The 18,812-nt window shown below is 45.9% G+C and overlaps 1 protein-coding gene across 2 annotated transcripts in view; it reads right to left on the reverse strand.

Annotated features, from left to right (window-relative positions):
• Nucleotides 1-18,812, reverse strand: part of HUWE1 (HECT, UBA and WWE domain containing E3 ubiquitin protein ligase 1) — a 74,022-nt gene that overhangs the window by 6,610 nt on the left and 48,600 nt on the right. For both annotated transcript variants that reach the window (XM_080987512.1, XM_080987511.1), the window contains exons 52-69: nucleotides 18,465-18,693; nucleotides 18,084-18,262; nucleotides 17,484-17,573; nucleotides 17,243-17,394; nucleotides 15,327-15,372; nucleotides 14,277-14,555; nucleotides 12,732-12,990; nucleotides 12,508-12,641; nucleotides 12,185-12,408; nucleotides 11,155-11,443; nucleotides 10,955-11,057; nucleotides 9,434-9,974; nucleotides 6,379-6,946; nucleotides 4,129-4,247; nucleotides 3,867-4,023; nucleotides 2,693-2,825; nucleotides 2,404-2,606; nucleotides 2,031-2,158 (exon numbers count right to left, since the gene is read on the reverse strand). In XM_080987512.1, the coding sequence (XP_080843638.1) occupies nucleotides 2,031-2,158; nucleotides 2,404-2,606; nucleotides 2,693-2,825; nucleotides 3,867-4,023; nucleotides 4,129-4,247; nucleotides 6,379-6,946; nucleotides 9,434-9,974; nucleotides 10,955-11,057; nucleotides 11,155-11,443; nucleotides 12,185-12,408; nucleotides 12,508-12,641; nucleotides 12,732-12,990; nucleotides 14,277-14,555; nucleotides 15,327-15,372; nucleotides 17,243-17,394; nucleotides 17,484-17,573; nucleotides 18,084-18,262; nucleotides 18,465-18,693 (3,833 nt within the window). The remainder of the gene's footprint in view (nucleotides 1-2,030; nucleotides 2,159-2,403; nucleotides 2,607-2,692; nucleotides 2,826-3,866; nucleotides 4,024-4,128; nucleotides 4,248-6,378; nucleotides 6,947-9,433; nucleotides 9,975-10,954; nucleotides 11,058-11,154; nucleotides 11,444-12,184; nucleotides 12,409-12,507; nucleotides 12,642-12,731; nucleotides 12,991-14,276; nucleotides 14,556-15,326; nucleotides 15,373-17,242; nucleotides 17,395-17,483; nucleotides 17,574-18,083; nucleotides 18,263-18,464; nucleotides 18,694-18,812) is intronic.

Raw genomic sequence — 18,812 nt, forward strand, 5'->3', positions numbered from 1 at the left:
ACATCCACTCCACAATAGTTGTGATTGAAAAGTACACCAACGTGATTCAGTTGTGTCACTTGTGCTTGCAAACAAGCTTGGTTCTTGCTGACCTCTAATGCATTCTCTCTACCTACTGCAACCCAGAAGTAAATGCAGCAATTACTTTTTATTGCTCAGCTACTTCTCATAGGAAAGTAACGTGCGTACAGGCCCTAAGAATTTGGGCTTCAAGCCATGCTGTGTGGTTGCTGTGCTGGTCCTGCCCCGGGGCCACAGGGACAGTGGAAGTACCCTGAATACATGCTGGATCTAACAAGTGGAAGTGAGCTCTTAGAGCTACCATGCGTGTCAGCTCACTCACAGCCATGTCAAGTTGGCTTTCCAATTTGAGTGGCTTTGAGCCAGGAGAAGAGAATAAGGCTGAAGGGCAGAGGAAGGCAGACCAGAACTATGGATCACATGTTCAGTCCACAACTTGTACAGCTTTGGGTTAGCTCCCTTGCTGTTTGTGCTTTTTGAAACTTCCACAGAAATCCAAAAGATTTACTATTAATCACAGAACATCTGAAGCACTAAGCAAGTGTCAACGGCTGAGACCACAGCAGAGTGTCCCCTGACCACTTGTCTTTTACTTCACTAATATTACTTGCCGCTGCCACAATGCCCACCTTTTAAAATGTCAAAATTCCAACAACTTAAGCAATCAGAATGCTAAACTTCACAAAACTGATTTGGTCTGTAGGCAATGGAAGGTTATTTCTTACAGGCAGTATTTTGCTTTTCACCTGAAGAATCCAGGGTGGATCACCAATGCTAAATATCTGCCACTGTAGAGATGGCTAGCTTGCTTTCAGCTTTTAACACGCAGCTTTTCAACCAACAATCCTAGCCAAACAGTGTATGAAAAAGGCAGCTGAAACCAGAAAAACAATCCCTACCCTGCTTACACAACTGCAGAGCCTTCCATTTATTCCTGGTCAGGCCTTGGCTTTCCATTAGTAAGGAAGGGGAGATGCATAAAGGAATTCCCCATCCCAAGCTCAGTTCTCAATACATAAGCAGCAGTTAGTGATGTATCCACCATGGAAGTGGATGGCCTTTCAAAATGGGGAAGGCATCTTGAAGCTGCAGAGGATTCTTCACCCAGCTCACTGTCTCCTACTACAAACCCCGTCCCACATTCAACCTGCCTTCAGCAGATAACCCAAAATCGTATGAAGAGGAAGCAAATAAGGTTAGAGCTATTTGGCACAGAAGTGTCCAAGACATACAGAAGCTAAACACATTTTTTAAGTGTTGGAAGAGTAACTAAAATAATAGAAAACAAAGGGGTGTATGCAGGAGTGAAAAGTCCGAAGACCACAATTTGTTAAAAGATACTATGCAAATATCCAACTCAGATTTTTCATATCAATAAGCAACTTCATAAAAGGTAACCACCACCAGAGCCCATGGAGGTATATATTGAGGTTGTTGGGAGAACAGCCAAGGAGTATGCATAAGCCAGGTACAAAGAAGGAAGACTTCTTTTGTCTTCAGCATTTCTTACACTTCAGCTGAAACCAGCTGTTTTCTCATCCCTCTACCCAATACATAGAACCAGTGCTTTTTTCTGGGGGGGTACGCAGGGGTACGCATACCCCCTAAACATTTTGTGAATCTTTGTACTTTTGTCCATTTACTGTATTTCCCCCAATTTGAACTATAAAATGGTGATTTTCTTGAGTCAAAATGAAAGTACCCCTAAACATCTTTTTAGAAGAAAAAAAAAAAAAAAACACTGCACAGAACCCAGAATCCAAATCACAAACTGTCCTCACAAGCTCTTCCTCAGCCTGCTCTGAAGAACAGCTTTTTAGGATCAAGAGCCAACAGCAGCAAGGAGCTGAAGCTTCTTCCTTCCCTGGACAAAGAAGCTCCTCTGATGACAAACCAGTTGGCATAAAAAGGGAGGAGAAAAGATGGAGAAAGGAATGTAAAATAATGAAAAAGGGTAGTTCAAATAAACAAAATGAGTGGCCTACAAGCGCCACAGGCACCATGCTAACCGTTGTTGCTTGCTGCTGCCTCCGGGCCCTCTGACCCTCACGTACCATTTGTATAATGGCGTCAGCCTCAGCCTCCAGCTGCCGAACAGCGGCCTGGATGCTGCTAACTGAGCCCAGACCGGAAGTACCTGCAAAAAGAGGGGGAGAGAAAAAGAAGAATGAGGGTTGGTTCCTACAGCTGAGCCTGTAAGATTTAACTCCCTACTCAAGCTTTGAACCGACCCCAAAAAACTGCAGTGGCCTATGGGCCTCTCAGGTCTTCTGTAGGTAAAGTATGACTGGTCTGAACCAGTATCAGGAGATCTCCCACCCATGCTCTAGCATCTACAAACAGGCCTTGTGCAGACAGAGCTTGCTCTCCTGCCTAACATACCTAGCCTGCCTGTCTGTTTTGCCTTTTTGTTGGCACGGCGTGTGTCATCCCGTAGTTGGATGATGACCTGCAACACCCTTAGGAAAAACTTCTGTGTGGAGGTCTTAGAAGTCAGCATGGACATTGAGGGTAGCTGGAGCTCGCGACCACCCAGAGGGCGCTTCTGTGATGCCACAATCACCACGTTCTCAGCAATGTCAAACCTAACAATTGAGGAAGAAGGTGGGGAAGAAAGTCAGAGAAGGCCACTCAAAAGACAAAGAGAAAGGCCAACTTGAAGGAGACTCACCTGCTCTGCATCTTGCCTTTCAATTTGGTGGTCTGAGGCTGTTCTTCAGGGAGCCCGTCTGGTGACAGGGACTCACACTGGGCTCGACGTTGCTGCTCCAAGTTGTATTCTCGCAGCTCCGCCAAGAGAGTACCTGGAAAGGGAGAGTAGAGAATTAGTGAGTCCTATTTAAGAAAATTGATCCCACCTCTCCACTATAAAACTATACCCAACATGACAAACAATATCAAAACACATGATGGTAAAACCATTAAAATCCAGAAAACAAAGATTACGCATCCACAATTTAAAACAGTCAGCATAAAACCCGAGGCAATAAAAAATCCCTGCCTAAAAGGAATTGTGTTCACTAGGAAGTAGAAACTAAAAGGGCCAGTTGAATGTCCCAGTGAGAGAGCATTCTGCTACTGGGCTCTCACACATCCCAGCCAACCTAGAATAAGCCCACACTGAGACACAGAGGAAAGATCGTAGATGGTATGAATGGTCTTGGATGTGAGCCATTTAGGGCCTGATGCCAGGTTGGTTGGCATTTTGAATTGCACCCACAAACTTACTGGTAACCAGTGCAATTGTTCTAAAATAGGTAACATGCTTACATAATTGTGTTCCTGTGAGCACCCTACAGCTGCTATTTTCTGGATCAACATGGGTGGTCATGTAAGAGTACAATTTAGGGCCCAGATTCAACTTATCTGGTGCGCTAGTGGAAGTCAGTTCAAGGGCTTCTACTTAGCACAAGGGGGATTCCCCGGCCATGCTTGCTACCTTGTTCAGAACTGACTGAAATCCCATATTTGGTTTAATCACCCTGCCCTACCACCAGGAGCAGTTCTGTTATGCTATGGTGTGACTCTTTCTAGCAGAGACAGTTCCAAAAGAGACTATAGCTCATTCAAATGTGACAGCAAGGAAAACAGTCTTATGGGTTACTATCCTCTGTGAGGAGGTGTGCATTTAAATGTTACCTGTGCTTGGACATGTAAATCCCCAGACTATCACACTGGTACATGAGAAGAGCACTGAAGCCCATTGTTTCTATGAGCTACTGGCTAATATTCCTAGCTTCACATTTCTGACTGTTCACTGTGGTACTCAGTGTTTGAGGCAGGGCAGGACCATTAACCAAGCCAGCTCCTCAAACTGGCACTTCTCCAGTCTCATCTCTCCTTACCTATCTGCTTGCAAAGAGTGTAGCCTAGTTGCCGGGCCCCATTAAGCAGAAGCTTGAGCACAGTGTCACGTGTGGCTGAGTCACCCCGTGACAGTTGCAAAAGAACGTTGGCAGCATCTTCCAAGCCTTCTTCAGAGCAGGAGTGAGATGTCAGCACCTGGAATGGAAGATGAGAAAGTCACTGTGCTGCTGACAGCTCAAAATGTTAATCCCTTCCTCTCCCCTCCCCATATTGTGTGTTGGCCACACCCACCACACTCACCTCCACAGACAGCTGTAGCTGGTTCTCCGTTAGGCCTGAGGCAGCCATTTTGCTGTCAGTTCCACCTCCACCTCCCACTTCGCCTACCTTGGCTGGCGATTTGCTGTTTTTTGGGATAGCTGCAGAGAACGACAAGATACAAGCTAGAACCAACTTGGGATTTGACAATTAACCAGTGAGAGAATGACCAAGCAAACCACCAGCTATTTTTTGAAGTCTGGGTCTCCTTTGAGCACTTGCCTACCATCTACCTCCATCCCTACACAGAAGTCACAGAGACACCCTCTCTCTATCAGGCTTCTATAAGTAGGCAATATCCTCCTTGATCACGGCTGTGTTCATATATGTGATAAGTTTGCAAATACCAAGGTGGCAGTGGAAGCTACAATGTACAGAACCATTCCTGCCTGTCCCCAGAGAAGGAAGAGGCATGTAGTGGTGGCAGGTGATGCCCTACAGATGCGGACAGCGGCAGCAGTGTGCAGAAGAATGACTCATGCTTTCAGTTGTCTCTACACAAATGCACAGAATATGGGAAACAAGCAAGAAGAACTTGAGCTCTTAATACAGAATGGCAACTATAATCTAATAGACATTACTGAAACCTGGTGGGATGAGGCTCATAATTTTAATGTAGAAATTGAGGGGTACAACCTGCTCAAAAGGAACAGATCAGTCAGGAAGAGAGGAGCACCAGCATTGTATGTAAGGGATGTGAACACTTGTAAATGGAAACTGGAGCAAGCTCGTTTTCTCCTACTCTGGAGGTAGGACCAAAACCAGAGGATTCAAGTTACAAGAAAGGAGATTCTGACTAAACATCAGGAAGAATGTTCTGACAGTAAAAGCTGTTTGGCACAGAGTGGAACAGACTCCCATAGGAGGTGGTGGACTCTTTCCTTGGAGGTTTTTAAGCAGAGACTGGATGGTCACCTGTCATATATGATCTAATTAATATTCCTAAATTGCAGGGGCTTGGAGTAGATGACCCTTGGGATCCCTTCCAACTCTATAATTCTATGAATTCAGCGACAGCACAGATTTAACAGTGTGCGATATTAAGAGCTTGCCTTGTTGAGAATCCCAGCTCTCTACAGTGGTGCCTCGCAAGACGAAAAGAATCCGTTCCGCGAGTCTCTTCGTCTTGCGGTTTTTTCGTCTTGTGAAGCAAGCCCATTAGAGGTTTAGCGGCTTAGCGCTACAGTATTAGCGGCTTAGCCGGCTTAAAGATCAGCTGATAAGCGGCTTAACGATCAGCTGATAAATGGCTTAAAGATCAGCCGATAAGCGGCTTAACGATCAGCTGATAAGCGGCTTAGCATCAGCTGTTAAGCCGCTTAAAGATCAGTTGATAAGCGGCTTAGCATCAGCTGTTAAGCGGCTTAGCGATCAGCTGATAAGCGGCTTAGCCATCAGCTGATAAGCGGTTTAGCGGCTTGGGAAAAGGGGGGGGGGGAGGAAAAAAACCCCGCAGGAACTCGCAAGACATTTTCGTCTTGCGAAGCAAGCCCATAGGAAATTCGTTTTGCGAAGCACCTCCAAAACGGAAAACCCTTTCGTCTAGCGGGTTTTCCGTCTTGCGAGGCATTCGTCTTGCGGGGCACCACTGTATTTTGTTTCAACAATATTTTCCTTAGGGCTGCAATGATGGCTTGAAAGTGTGTGCAGCAATACCTACTGAAGTCTTAAAAGGTGGCTAAATAAGATTTCTAGCAACTGAGATAAATATTTGGGGTCCTTCATAGCTCCCTTCTCGTCTCCATGGCCACCAAAACACAGAATTATGAAAAATAAATTAAATTAATGCAAATACACATACAGTCGTACCTTGGAAGTCGAACGGAATCCATTTCAGAAGTCCATTCAACTTCCAAAACTTTCGGAAACCAAAGAGTAGCTTCTGATTGGCTGCAGGAAGCTCCTGAAGCCAATTGGAAGCCCCGTTGGACATTCAGCTTCCAAAAATAGTTCAAAAACCTGAAAAATCACTTCCAGGTTTGCAGCGTCTGGGAGCCAAAACGTCTGAGAACTAAGTTGTTTGAAAACCCAGGTATGACTGTACAGGTCACAGAGTCTGGATTGCCTGGATGTAGAAATTTACATGTATTTTTCTCTTTAGACATGTCCTGCTCCACAACTCAAATGAAGAAAGAAAAAGGAATGTGGAACAAGGAGAAGAAAAGTATCCTTTCCTCTTCTCGTCTCCGAGCACCCCTCCCCACAAAAAACCCCAATCAATAGAATACTTACTGGACACAGTGGTGGGGAGAGCAGATGTCACAGTTACCACGGCAGCACCAGAGGTGGCGATAGAAGCAGCAGTTGCGGCGGCAGCTGCAGCAGCTACAGCGGCGGCAGCAGCCAGGGCAGGGGCGGGAGCAGGTGCTGGGGTGGTAGTTGCAGTAGTAGCAGCAGCAGCATGGTTGGCTACCCCCTCAGCCGTGGTCTTGTTCTCAGGCAGAGCAATGGAGATGAGTGACAGCAGGCGCAGCAGCTTCTCTGTCAGCAGGGAGCTCCGTCTGATCACTGGATGGGACAGCATGTTCATGAGCTGACCCAGAGGAGAGGCTTCTAGACTGTAGGGAGAGCTCTCTCCCTCAGAGCCAGCACTCACAGGCACAGATTTGATGGAGTTCTTGCCCTTGCGGCTTACGTTCATATTATCCAGTTTGACCAACAAGTCCCAGAAGTCAGTGGAGATGCCACTGGTGCCCATTTGACCTGGGCATGGGCTGCCCGATTGCTTGGTGCCCCTCTCCCGTTCACTTTCACAGGTGGTCTCTTTGGTCCGCTGCTGTGTGAAGTGGCTGGGGAACACCTGGAAGGGGGCACGGAGGAGAGAAGCAAGTCAAATCATGTTCTGGAATTCCTCATTGAAAAATGTGGCTTCCAGTTCTATAGGATTATTTATTACTCTGCCCACCGAATCAAGGTTCAACAACAGCACCCTCTCCAACCAGCATCCCTAAAAAAACCCAACCACACACCCCTCACCTTCCAAGTCTACTGGCACACCTGGCTCTAGATAAACCTGAACAGTTCCAAGTAGATGCTCTCTAGAAAATGCCTACATAGATATATACAGCACTGCCAGTCGCAGCAAAGAACAAATTGTTCAGCAGCAGTTATGTCCTGGGAGAATAAGCTTAAATCACAGAGCAACGACCCCTAGAGCCTTGCTCCAGGAAGACAGTCTCCACTCTGTAATTGGAAGGTGTCCCACATGGAATATCTACCTTGTGTACATAGTACACAATAGTACAACTATGCCTTTGAAGCAGCATTAACACAAGCCTCCAACAACAGTTTTTCGCCAAAGCCAGTATTTGGAATCTCTATAGCTTCCTTCAAATTAGCAGAGTGAGAAAGGGGACCATGCAGAGCCGCTAGTGTGTGACAGACTCCTCAGGTTCCCAGTCAGCATTTGGCTGAGTGGCAACAATCTACAGAGCACCAAGTTCACTTCTCTCCCCATGTATGTTTGCCCTTACTCCAGGTACAAGCGAGGGACTCACTGGATGGTTTGGGGCAACTCATGCACATAACCTTAGGACCCAAGTAATTACTTATTCCCCAGGGTTGCTGCAAGACATAACTATTAACAGCTATATTAAAGAGCATATTCAGAGCTAATAAGATAGTAACAAGGTATTAGTCTTCAGATAGGAGGTGTTGGCCCCTCTGCCCACCAAAGGAGGATGAACCTTCCCTGGGAAATAAGCTGCTCCCCTAAGTTGAGAGCTATGCTCCTCCTTGTCACCAGTTCTGGTCCTTTGCTTCATGGGACATACAGCAGATAATCAGAAGCATCTTCCCTGTTCCATGGGTCAGAAAAACTTCCCAGATTTACAAATGCTGATCCCACCATATCATCACAATGAAAAACAATAAGAGGTGGAGCTCTTACAAAGTTCTGCTACCCTGAAACTGGCAGGACTAGAAGTGGGGAGGGACGAAGCACAAAATTTAGTTACATTAGCAGTGCCCCTGAGGCAGGTGTAAGGAGAAACCCACTCCTGAATAACCATCATCACAGAAGAATTGGAAAAGTTATTAAAAACTGCTCTGGAATCATTTGTTGACAAGATACTAAATTGTTTTAAATTAAAAAAAATGTAATTATTATTATTATGATTTAAAAAAAACTTGCACTTTTAAATTCACAGGTTTTCAGGATGCTTCATGCTAACAAAAGTAGGGCCCATGCTGTGTTCACATGATTTAGCAAGTCACACATGAGCAAGGAGATGCTGCAAGCCGTGGGCTCACGTGCTTCCCTGTCTTTCTTTCCTCCACTATCCGGAGGACCAGCAGTTCTTACCCTCACACCGGTTTTCCTAAATCTTGGCTTGTCAGGGCATCCAGACCAGGGACTACTGTTTGCCCCAAATGCTGGTTAGTTCAAGCAAAACAGCTTGTTTTGAAACCAACCAGAGGTTGTGATAAGCAATCCCTGGTGTGGATGACACAACAAGGAGAGAGAGAGAGAGAGAGAGAGAGAGAGAGAGAGAGAGAGAGACACTAGGAGGAAAAGGCTGTTCTTCTTGGCTGTGCAGGAAGATGGGGGAATACATAAGCAAGAGGCTCACAGCAGCTCCTTTCTGCTCATGCAAGTCTCACTGATAATGGTTTAGCATGATGTGCAAACTAGCCCATGAAGAAGAAGTTTCCATGGCTATTATTTACTAATCTTATTTATTCTGAACAGCAAAGGAACCAAGAAGTTAACTTTTCTAGCTCCTTTTTAGCACAACTGGATGTTTCCTGGTACAGAATATGCTACGAATGCCTGCCCATTATTTTCCTTAATCCCTGCACACCAAGAGACCAGCTGATTAGCTGGCAGCAACTGCAGTGGCGAGAGGAACCAATTTCAAAACTTGTAAAAAACTTTTGTTAGCTGTTCTGAAGGTTTGTGGGTAGAAATGCAGCCTAGAAATACTAAAATAACTGCTCTCCCATTTTTTAAATGATGACCCCTACACCTTTTGCAGCAAATTTGCACTTGTTTGTTTTAGGCGTTTTTATGCAATGGTAATTTTGTTAGCCACCTTGAACATGATGATGGACAAACAGGATCTAAATCTACTAAATAACAACAACAATTACAGGGAGCTTAACTGCCTGCTTGCTCTCAGTTTGGAACTCACCCTAATATTTAGTCTAGAGAGCTACCTCCTTGTAATCTAAATCCTTAACTTTTTCTCTTAAGCTATGCAGACCAAGAAGTTCCAGACTTTCATCAGAATGACAGAACGCCCATCGCATAAAAAAGAGCACCACTCTAGACAGCCCTTGTCTTCACCTTGGCAAGTTGGATGAGTGTGTCAAGTACATGGCGGCAGACCACAGGAGCAGCCTGGGGGTGAATATGAACAGTGGAACCGGCAGCAGCATGCTTCTCCGTGTGCTTACGCCCTCCTGCTCGCTGGATCTGGAATATGTTGGTTCGGCAACCCAAAGCAGCATCCATAGAGACGGAGAGCCAAGAAAGCTGCCCTGAGCTTTTGGATTCCATCTTGTGCAGAAGGTCGAGTGGCCGGCTGTCAGGGGCACAGGCCTTGGCTGCTCTTTTGCCTTTGTCATCTGGTGCAGCAGTCCCCTTAGGTGTCTCTACACAGAGTTCACTCTCACTGCTGCGCTGGAGGATAGAGAGCAGGCTCCGAATCACCCAGCTGCGTGTCTGTGCATGGTAGCAAAGGTTCCGCAGCACCCGATGTAGCCGGCTAGTGTTCAGCTTTGGCTCATCCACAAAAAGCAGCACCAGCAGGCAGGACAAGGCCTCATGGTCCAACAGAAGGCGTCCACGCAGGCGGAGCAGGCTGTCCACATTGCTGCCTGATGGCCTAGGAAACAACAAGACAAATATCAGCACAGTCTACAATGGACTCTGAAAGCATAGCAGAGTTCTTTACAGCATCCAAGGTGAACAGCTCTCCCCTAGCAGTGTCTCATCTAAGTGAGGGTAGACAGTTTTTACCATGACATCTTGCAGCTGGTTCCTGTAAACCAGCACATCCTACTGGCCTCGCAACTCTGCCCACTTGCTTTCAAGTTGTTCCCTAAACTGATGCAGTGATCACCGAGCCCATCTTTCAGCTTACATAATGGGGCAGGGAGTGTTTTTTTTCAACCCAAGTATTATTTATTAAACATTTTTCCACCCTTCCTCCCAAAGGAATCCATGGCAGCCCTGCAAGAACTAGGGGTTATTGGGAAGGATTGATAATTGGAAGAAGCAAGATAATACCCCTGGTTTCCAGACTTTAAGGTTAACCTTAGGTACTATACAATTTGGGAAAGTTTTTATATTTCTAGTTTCCCCAAGCATACCCAACTTAACTAATAAGTTTTTCCCTAGGAATCCTAACCCTCAGCTTATTCCCTCCAAAGAAACTGCACTACCTTCCCCCATACGTCTAGTACAGTGTTAGAAACTGAGATATGAAAGCTAGGAGCTAAATGGCACCTTAAACTTAGCTTATGGGTGCAACAACAGAATGTCTAGGCACACGTATTTAAATAACAAGAATACAAGGCTGAAAATGAATGAACTGCAGCTAAAATATTATGTTCATTTTTCACATGGTCTAGTCCTTACCCTGCCCCCCCCCCATATATTCTTAAGAGGGTCTCTTCTCCAGTCTTCAGAGAATAGTTGGAAGTGAGGAGGCAGAAAAAGTCCTCCTTTCCTTCCACTCTGCAGTTTTAATCTGAAATGTTAGCCGCAGTACTGCGCCCAGAGCTCAGAAACTGCTCGCGCTAATGAAATTCCCTGTGCAAAATGTGCCTAGAACTATGGGAGTTTTGAACACTGATCTTGTACCTGCTGTGGCTGCTGCTACCACCCATCTGGAAGGTTCCTCCTCTTTGTACAGCCAAACGTGTATACTGGACACCTCTGTTTCCACTCAGTCGGCTTGTGAAGGCTGAGTTAGGGGAAAGAAAATAAGCAAAGCAATCAGATCAGGAGTCGAGATATAGAGAACTAAAAACAGTAGTATGTCAGAAACAGATGCACTTTACCTGGGCTACGCAAAATGGCAGACAAGGCAGAGGTGCTGGAGTGGCCAAAGAGACGCTCGTGCATGAGCTGGCGCTGGCGCGCTTCTTGTTCACGCCGCAGAGCCTGTGCTTCAGCAGCAATGTCAGGAGGCATGACTGCCAAAACACTGTCCTCCATATCCTCCAGCACACTGCGCCGCAGGTCTGATGGCAACGTCTGAATGAAAGTCACAGGGTCCATGGGAGTGTCTGAGCTTGTGCTCTGGGCCAGCTCCCGACGCTGCTGCTCTGCCCGTTGTTGTGCCAGCACCTGAGATGGGAGGGGGAAAGATAAAAATAACTTCTACTGTTAAGCAAGAACAGAGCAAAAATAAAAGACCCAACCAATCTCTCTAAAATGACTCTCCTCCTTCAACCACAAATTGTTCTCTCTCTTTCCGAGGTGATGGGGATGTGGGACAGAAACTGGGTTCTGTGACCACATGATGGGTGGAACTCCACAGCTGGAAGCCCCTTTTAGGGTGTGAAGTCTTGGTCATTATTAATTTAGTTCTGGAAATTTCACTATATTTCAAAGAAATACATATTTCACTGAATTACATCCCCCTTTTGTGGAATTTACCACAAGGCAATGAACTATGGATCATGCATGCAATAAGGTGAGCCAAACACATCCACACAAATAACTTGCATACCTTGTCCTTATGCAATTTATAACTTAAGCGCAAAGAAGATAAATGCAACTGCCCAGATTTTCTTGTGACTTGTAGTTGGCAGTCCAGTAGATTTGTATTTACACCTACTTTCCTATTTTGACTTCCCTTTTTGTGTTTTGTTTGTATGTTACATGTTTTAAACAATACAATTCAAGCAATGGAAAAATTCTATTTTTTATTTTTTTTAATTAAGGTCAGGAATCCTAAATTCAGAAAGTTTTGTTTTGTACAGTGCAGGGCCACAGGCTACATGAGTTTCCTTCAGATTTCATAGTTCTATTATACTTGTTCCTAAACTGTGTATTACCCCATAATCTTTAAAAGTGCCACCTTACCTCCTCTTGGATTGCTGGAGGCAGTGCAGCCAGGAACTCTGGACTGACTTCTGTCACACTAGGGTTTCCCACCACGGGCGGTGCTGGGGTAGCAGCAGTTGTGGTAGTCGGGACAGTACGAGCAGGAGGCCGGATACCCAACTGGTTCTGTAGCACTTCACGCCGGATGTCATCAGGCAGAGCGGCCAGAAAAGATGGGTCTACACCTTCCGGAAGATTTATCCCTATGAAAAAGCATGTTAGAGGTAGCTGCTATCCCTACTAAGAAAAATGGCATTGACTTAGTACAGCTCCCTCTTTTTATGTCCTCTTCTAGTATTTACCTGCCAAGGGGTCTTCTTCCTCACTGCTGGTAGAAGGAAGAGGTTCTTCCAAGATGCCCCGAGAATCAGCACCGGAAATGGCCACCGCCGAATCTCTGGTGGAGGAGCTCTCAGAGGATGAGGCAGGTGGGGAGCTGAAGAGCAGGAAGTGACAGTATTAGCAAGTGCGGTGCTAATGATAAAATTGGCATATCACCCCCTTGCACCTCATCGCTGCTCCTTACCCATCATCCACCTGCTGGCTGGGATCTGACTGGCCCTCCCTGAGGGCCTGTGCATTGGAGCCCTGCTGGGCGGTGTCTGCCGTTGCTACAACAGTGGCTCCCCCTGCCTGGTCCACATTGCTAGGGCCACCAGCCTCTCCAACTCCTTCTTCGAGGTTGCAAGAGGCCAGGCTGCTGGTATCCATGGGTGAGCCCTCCAGCTGGCTGCTGACTGCTGTCAAGGCATCAGAGTCTTCAGCTCTCTCTGGAGAAAGCGAAGCTGGTGGGAAAGGAAAGAAAGGACTGAGAGGTAAGTCTGACAAACGTCTGTCAAACCTGAATTCTTATCATCAGATTCAGCCCAGAACATGGAAAGGACAGAAACCTACCCATTGACCTCCTGGCTTTTAGACACCCTTCCTAAGAAGCATTGATAGAAGCACTGCCTGAAAACCTGATACACTGGATTCAAATTCTGCTGCCTATTATGACAGGGCTCTGGTTCCAATTCAGCAAGGAAACTTCTTGTTTTGGCTGTGATATACCCTTCACTACCACCTACTATAGAGTAACAGGCTTCAGAAATTGCCTGTGAAGACTGTCAAGTCAGAATACTGAGCTGAATTGATAGGTCTGATCCAGCACAGCATTTTTATTTTTAAAAATGAGAGATTCAAAACGTGAGCTTAAACCTCAATAAAAAGCTACTTAACAAACAAACAAACAAACAAACAAACAAACAAACAAACAAACATCCAGCCAAATTTTGAAAGCTAGGATCAAATCATTAGGTGGGTGAGTAGGCTTTTAGTTTCACTTTGCAAATTTTAGTTAATATGCAAGTATATGCACTTTTAAAAAATTGTTTTTATTAAAGATTTTCTTGGGTTACAAAAGTACATACAGCATTTCTGCTTTCCGTTCATAAGACCCTTTCTACAGGTTATACTCAATGTGAGACACTTATGTTATAGACAGTATAAGGCTGGGGGAGAAGAGAAGTGGGGAGAGCATACATGCAAGGTTTTTGTGTCAGCGTCACATGGCCAGGTTCTCTTTCTATTCATTTATTAGTTTTAATTGGTGGTGAGGGAGGTTGGGGGCAGGGCATGGTTGGTTGCCTTCAGTTGGCTGCAGTGAGTTTTGTTTGCGTGTATAACGGGGAGTTGTTGTTAGGGTCAAGTTAGCCATATTGATTTATATGCTGCTGGTGGGTTCTTGTCTTGTTGGGCTGTGTATGTAATAAAGGGGAGCCACACTGGGGTGAAGGTGTCCTCTTTTATTTGCCCCTCTGTCAGTTTCAGTCTGTTGGCTAGCTTCTCTATGGGCTGTTTCCCATATGGTTTGGTACCACTGGTTCATGTTCTCTCCAGTGTCTAGTTATGATGCTCCTGGCCGCTGAGTAGCTAGGTGGCTGATGAAAATATATGCACTTTAAAACTATTGCTGCCTTCTCCTGAACATGTGGAAGATGGTAGGAATCAGAGTATGTTTATGCACGTACAAGTGACACACAGCCAGAAAGGGGGTAACATCTGCTGCAGGTTGAAGCCTGGGGCCACTTACTGATGGTGGGAGCAGGTGAAAGCTCCATCTGTGTGGCCTCAGCATCAGTGCTTGGCCTCCCAGGGCCTGAGTCCTCCTGTTCCACCGGCATCAGCAACTGCCCAGAACCCTGGGCATTGGACTGCCCCGCCAGCTCTGAAGGAAGCTCGCCTGCCCCTGTCACCTGCTGCTGTTGCTGTTGGGGGCTCTCCAGCGTGACCAGAGTCTGCTTGGGGCCAGCAGAGGCGTCTTCAGCTGCAGCTGGGACTGCAGGATAGCCATCAGGATGGGCAGCACCATCTGGGAGCCAAGAGAGGGAGGGAGGCTGTCTTAAAACCCAGACCACTGAGCAGCAGCAGGATTTCAAGCAGGGAATTGGCTTCACCCTGCACCCTCAAGGTTAGTTCAAAAGCTGGGCACATCAAACACCCACCTCAGTCCTGGGTACTTCACTCCTCCCAGGGAAAGTAGTAAGTTGTATAGTTATCTCTGATTTGGGGCACAAATCCCTACCCCACAACAATACAACTTACTACCTCACCCCAGCAAGAGCAACGTCACAAAGCCTCAGCGTCAGGCAACTGGTTCTTCCCCCATCTGAACAGCCAGTTTTTTAAAAATCCTGCAAAATCCTTTCACATAGATCTGAGGAGAACACTCATGCAGACGATCCACTCCCCAAGCCACAGCAAGATCCAGGGAATCCTGCCTACAAGATCTAATGACACACTATCCCACTATTAACCCCCATCCCCAAATTTCTTTCCACATATAGGGATGGAACCAAGGAACTCAGGGGCTTTGATTCCAAATTTCATTCTTGAGCCCATGTTCTTTCCTCCTGAGCTAGGCGTGGTTTCTCAGTGGCTTCTCTCTTCTTCAATGCTGGCACGGCGAATTGTGAGTCCTCATAGGAAAGACAGTAGATTGTATAGTTATCTCCAAGACCGGGTGTGACCCTAAAACTATACAATCTACTACCTCATCCCAGGGGGCCCAGGAATAGCATCTGCTTCAGCTGAGCTGAGGAAAGAAGACACCATACAGACATAGAGTAAGGGAACAAATTACCTGGAAGGTTCTGCTCAGCAGAGCTGTTTGACTGGGGTAAGGCTCCCTGCAGAGGGGGGAAAAAAAGTAAGTGAAGATTCATCTGATTAAAACTCATCGGAACAGGAAACTGCCTATGTAGCTTCTGACACCCAGGACAAGGAAAGGAGGCAGAAGCTTCAGGTCACAGCTGTACCTTCCCTCTAGAGTGGTACCTCTGGTTACGAACTTAATTCGTTCCAGAGGTCTGTTCTTAACCTGAGGCGCACTTTTGCTAATGGGGCCTCCCGCTGCCACCACGCCACCAGTGCGCGACTTCTGCTCGCATCCTGGGGCAAAGTTTGCTACCAGAAGACCTACTTCCGGGTTAGCAGAGCTTGTTACCCGAAGCGTTTGTAAGGAGGACAGTACGTAACCTGTATGCCTTTTGCTACAACAGCTCTGCCGATTTTCATCTAGTCCAGTGAGGCACATCTATCAAAATGTTCTCTTCTACATAGAAGCAAGCATTCTAAATACTGCTGGAAAATGTGTCAATAAGTTTTCCTTTCTGTAATTGGTTGACAAAGATATCCGGCTTGTACAGATTATATACAGAAAAATGTCAAGATATTCTATTCCCTCAGATCCAAAAACAATCTTGCTAAACTGTCTTAGATTTCCTTCTCCTTAGTTGAGATTTAACAGCTAAATTCTTTATTGAAAAAATAAAAGAACGACCACTTTCTCTTCTGCAAATGTTTGGAACAATGGCTAAAGATATGAATCCAATAGAATTACATCAATGAGTAAACTTCCTGACAATGTCCTCGTAGCATTCATTTGACAGGCAGAGATATGAAGAAACACATTAAAGTGTGTCCATCCCTGTCTCTGCTAACTATTATGACTGTTACCATATTCCACTTACTGCCGGTGTCTCTATTCTTGATAACACCGTTTCTTTTGTTCCTGTAACAGGGTGTGGGTGGGGTGTTTTTTAAAAAAAGAACAGACGTAAGACCTGGCTCTAGGAAGGGAATGTGGTGACTTTCCTTCTTACAAAGAGCTACAGTGAACGTTCGGGTTGCAATTCAGCACTTCTGCACATGCATCGAAACCTGGAAGTAACCTGTTCTGGTACTTCCGGGTTTGGCGTGGTGTACAACCCGAAAATGCACAACCTGAATCGTCTGTAACCTGAGGTATGACTGTACTAAGAAAGATCGGTTCTCAGTCTAGTGTCTGAGTTTCTGCTTGCCTTCCTGATAGGAAAGAAAGGAACAGAGGTTTATTCTCTGATTTCATCTCTGTCTGCCATGTGCAAAAGAGCACACAGACATGTGGAATTATATACTGAAATGACAGCAGGGGTTTCTATTTTGTGTTTTCCCTTATATACCTAAGTGAATGAACATCCCCAACTTTATTTTAAGGTGGCCCACTTGCCACAATTTAAAGTTTACCAAAAAACAGTTTCACATCTTTGCTCTGGAGCAAAACAGATTTGCTGTCTTATCAAGCTACCAAGACCTAAACGCGTCTGCTGGCATTTTCATTCCGAATTATAGGTACTCTGCTTCTCATTTACAACCCAGTTGCATATATTCAAGGTGATATTCAACTGATTCGCTCTACTAGTGCAAGCATTACCACGTTCCCTGCTTGCAGTCCATGCCCTCCCTGAAACTTCTCCTGAGGATTTGGGGAAACACCCCTAGAACAGATTTAGGGATGCACAGGAGGAGAGTGTTCCATTGTGCAAGCAGAAAGCCTTGCGCTAACTTAACAATTGCCTTAGTGCTACAATGAATACAACTCTTAGTCCTGTCCCCCCACCCCAGTCACAATGCAGCTTCCATAATGAAAACCATACCAGATGAAATCAGCCCTGCTGAAAGTTTGCCATTCAACAAGCTTTTAAAAAAGGTCACAGATGTTCAAGTTGGGCTTCTAACCTGGGCATTTTGCTCTTTGTCTTCTGCCTCCTTGGCCTTGTCTGCAACTTTGGCCTCCTCCTCAGCCAGCTGTTTTCGCCTCTTCTCTCTACGCTCCTCTAGTTCCTCATCTCTCAATGCCTCCAGGTGGTTGATAATGGGAACTTTGACCACTGGATGGAGAAAAAGCACCAGATTAAATAGAGCCAAACAGAGGAGGGCCTGCATTGGCTGAAGCAAGGGAAGTTACTTGTTAGCTCACCTGACACACAGTCATGCATGCTTTCTGCATCTAGTACTTTGCATTCTTCTGTCCAGCGTGTCAGGGCAGTAGGGATGCTTGACAAGGTTCCTATAGAAAGAAAAGTGGGGGACATATTACTGATAAGCCAATCCATACAACAGCTCACCAACACCCTCAAGACCCACAGCTGTGCTGTTGGCCACCCACTCTCCGCATCTGCCTAACAGCTGAAAATGTGAACTGACTCCATTGATAAAGATGTCTGAATTGATGCACAATGGTATAAAACGGTTGTAGGCACCTGACTGCTAATTCACAAAAGGTTCTTTTGCAGTCTCCAAAGCATCCCTCAAATTTTTCCATTTAATTTTTTTTAAAAAGAAAAATTGAAATTTCAAAAAAGTGTTACTGACCAACCACTCCCAAAAAGTCCTGCTTTGGAAGGTAGCCTTGAGAACTTTAGTTCTCACTGCACCCATATTTACACTTTGGCTCCCTGAGGGCTGACCATAGGGTCGATGTGGCCCCAAAAGGGTCAGCCATTCCCACTGTAGAGTTTCAATCTATTGGTCCTTTTGATTTTACCTACAAATCTAGTAAACAGTCTTAAGGACTTGCCTGCCTGGCTGGTGGCTGTGCTCTGGTCATGGAAGAAGTCATCCAGCAACTCATCATCTGAGCGAGCGATTATGTGCACGTCGTCGTTGCCTACTAGAAGGCGAGCTCGACCTCTGCTTTGTAGTGGGAGGCTACTGCTTAGTTGAAGAATATCTGCAGCTGCTGAAGGGCCCAACAACCTAAGGAAGACATAAAAGGAACACTTGTTTTCCTACACAGAGATGCAGTGACTTCTAAAAGAGTCCCCCAGTTCTCAGAACAAGATTATGGGGAACACAGGGGCAAACCAAACTGGGTTGGGATGTTGCCAGAACAATTCACTGTTCTGTATTCTACAGCTTTTGGCAAAATGTGATACTCCTCCACTCCCTCAAGTCTCACCTCTGCAGGATCAGAGGTGGGTTGGGCTGGCGGGTGCCAGGGTAATGAACATGGATGGTATGGCCAGTGTTTGCTGTCAGCTGCCGAAGGGTCCTCTGGCTGCGGCCAATGCCTTGCGCCAATCGCGTCGTGGAGGAGCCACTACCCAAAGTCAAGGAGCTATGGTCTGCATGCCGTACCATGAGTGGATGAGTGGCAGGAATATTGCCAGGTGATGGAGGAATATCCGCTGGGAATAGAAATAGGCAAAGTTAGCAAGCCAAGATGGAGCTTTGAAGACATACAAATATAATTTCCCTGGAGACAAGAACTAGCCTGAAATAGGGTCAACAAAGTCATAATTACAAA

Source organism: Podarcis pityusensis (assembly GCF_964106645.2).
Source record: "Podarcis pityusensis genome assembly, chromosome: 17".
Taxonomy (NCBI): Eukaryota; Metazoa; Chordata; class Lepidosauria; order Squamata; family Lacertidae; genus Podarcis; species Podarcis pityusensis.